The following is a 2,495-nucleotide window of genomic DNA, read 5'->3' on the forward strand; positions in this document are numbered from 1 at the left end:
GTGTTGTACTGTGTTTCCAGGGATAGCCACCAAAATGTTTGGCAAAAACAGAAATTTCTAACAAATAGTAAGCATAAATACCTTAGAATTTAGTTTTAATAAGAAGTAAAAAAATGAAGACAGGATACAGTAAACAAGTAAAACATAGGAGAATGTTGATATGACTGGAGAATAAGTCATGCAGAGACAAATAATATTAGAAGCTTCGGGTTTTCTGCCCATTTATCCTTCCTTTTATTTAGATTCACTGACTCTTTTCCCTCTGCATCTTTAAAAGGAATGCCATCATTTTAGTTGAGTCATGGAAAGCTTGTTTCACTTGCTTGTTTCTCAGTGTATAAATAAAGGGGTTCAACATGGGAGAAATGGAAGTAATAAGGAGTGAAACCCCTTTATTTATAGCTACCTCACCCTTTGCAGATGGTTTGACATAAATGAAGATGCAGCTTCCATAAGTAATGGAAACCACAATCATGTGGGAAGAACATGTGGAAAAGGCCTTTTTCCTTTGCCGGGCAGAGGGAAACCTTAGGATAGTCCTGATGATATAAATGTAGGAAAGAACCACACATATGAAGGTTATAATGAATGTCAACACAGCACACACGATAACCATCTGTTCTATCAACCAGGTGTCTGAACAAGAGATCTTCAGGAGAGGAGAGACATCACAGAGAAAATGATCAAGGAAGTTTGAATCACAGAATTCCAGGCCCAAATCCAGACTAAATGGTGGGAGAATGGTCATCAGTGCTGCTACCCAACAGGAGAAAATGATGTTCTTGCAGACTCTGCTGTTCATGATGGTGGTGTAATGCAGGGGTTTGCAGATGGCCACGTAGCGATCATAGGACATGGCGGCCAGAAGAAAAAATTCCGTTACTACAAAGAGGTCTGTAAAGAAGAGTTGACTGAAGCAAGCATTGTAGGTAATGGACTTGTCCCCAGATAATATGCTATATAGGAATCTGGGAACACAGGCAGTTGTGAAAGAAATTTCTAAGAAGGAGAAATTTTGAAGGAACAGATACATCGGTGTTTTTAGGTGGGAATCAATCAGAGTGAGGGTGATGATGGTTAGGTTTCCAGATATACTCAACAGGTAGGAAAGAAATAGAAAGAAAAACAGCAATATTTTCAGAGGAGTGTTATCGGTCAGTCCCAGCAAGATGAAGGTTGTTACTGTAGTTTGGTTTTTCATCCTTGATTATTGTCTTTTGCCCATTCTGCTTCAAATAATAAGACTTTATATGAGGAACTCCAGAGTCCTGGTCTTCTTCTAACCTCAAGAGAAGTAAACCAGAGAGTGATTCCTATATCAGTGGGGAAGTAAGCATATTATACATGCCAATGTTTGATTACCTGTTTGTGTCACATAAACTGACTGTTTGTATTGAAAGCACATATTTGCACTGCTGCTTCTAATTACAATTTAACTGTAATTGGTGTCGGTTTGACTTATCCTATCCAATAAAAGAGAAACATGGTAAATAGCCGTACATCTGCTACCCTTCCCATTGGCTAATCAGGGCGATATGCAAATTAACTGCCAGACAAGATGGAGGCCGGCAGCCATGCACTGATGCGAACAGGGAGGCTTGCTTGCTCCAGTGACTGCGGACTCCAACGTTCCCCGCCTCACTTGCTGGTCTCTCAGCTGCAATTCTAAGCAACTATGTTGCAAATATAGAAGCTAAAGAAAACCCCAGAAAACTGCGTTAGTCAGCTGGGCTTCAGCCAGCTGGACCACAACATTGTATCACATACAGATCATAAACCAAGGCCAGAAACCAGCTTTCAGCAGCCAAAGCCTCAGAGCTAAAGCTGGCCCAGAATAAAAAAAGAAAAAAGAAAAAAAGGAGCTGTTTGGAGCTTCAGTCACCCACCAGCTTGAAAATGGCCCTCAGCTCCTAAGCCAGATTGGCCAGGCAAGCCAGTGGGGACCCCCAACCTGATCCAGGACACCCTTCAGGGCAAACCAGTCAGCCCTCACCCATGCACCAGGACTCTATTCTATATAGTAAAAGGGTAATATGCCTCCCAGCACCAGGATCAGCATGACAGGGGGCAGCGCCCAAACCCCCTGATCGCCCTGTGGCTCTGTGTGTGACAAGGGGCGGGGCCACAACCTCCCTATCCGCCCTGCTCTGTTCATGACAGGGGAAGGTGCCCTAACCCCCTGATCAGCCCTGCACTGTGCCTGATAGGGGGAACCTCCCCCACCCCCTGATTGCCCTCCGACTCTGTGTGTGACAGGGTGCAGAGCCTCAACCCCCTGATTGGCCCTGCTCTGTGGGTGATAGAGGGCGGCAACCCCACCCCACCCCCACGGGCCCTGCTCTGTGTGTGAGGGGGTAGAGCCATAACCTCCCCATAGACCCTGTCCTGAGTGTGACAGTGGCGGCGTCCCAACTCCCTGATCGGCCCTGCTCTGTGTATGACAGGGGGCGGTGCCCCAACTACTCTGTGAGTGACAGGGGCGAGCTCCCCAACTC

General features: G+C 45.6%; 1 protein-coding gene across 1 annotated transcript; it reads right to left on the minus strand.

The window, feature by feature from the left end:
* Window positions 1-244: 244 nt before the first annotated feature.
* LOC139006400 (olfactory receptor 6C2-like) lies at window positions 245-1,201 on the minus strand. The gene has a single exon (XM_070408788.1). The coding sequence runs from the start codon at window positions 1,199-1,201 to the stop codon at window positions 245-247; it is 957 nt and encodes a 318-aa protein (XP_070264889.1).
* Window positions 1,202-2,495: the final 1,294 nt, after the last annotated feature.

Source organism: Myotis yumanensis, unplaced genomic scaffold (assembly GCF_028538775.1).
Source record: "Myotis yumanensis isolate MYYU_CA2020_CCGP unplaced genomic scaffold, mMyoYum1.0.hap1 SCAF_3, whole genome shotgun sequence".
Taxonomy (NCBI): domain Eukaryota; kingdom Metazoa; phylum Chordata; class Mammalia; order Chiroptera; family Vespertilionidae; genus Myotis; species Myotis yumanensis.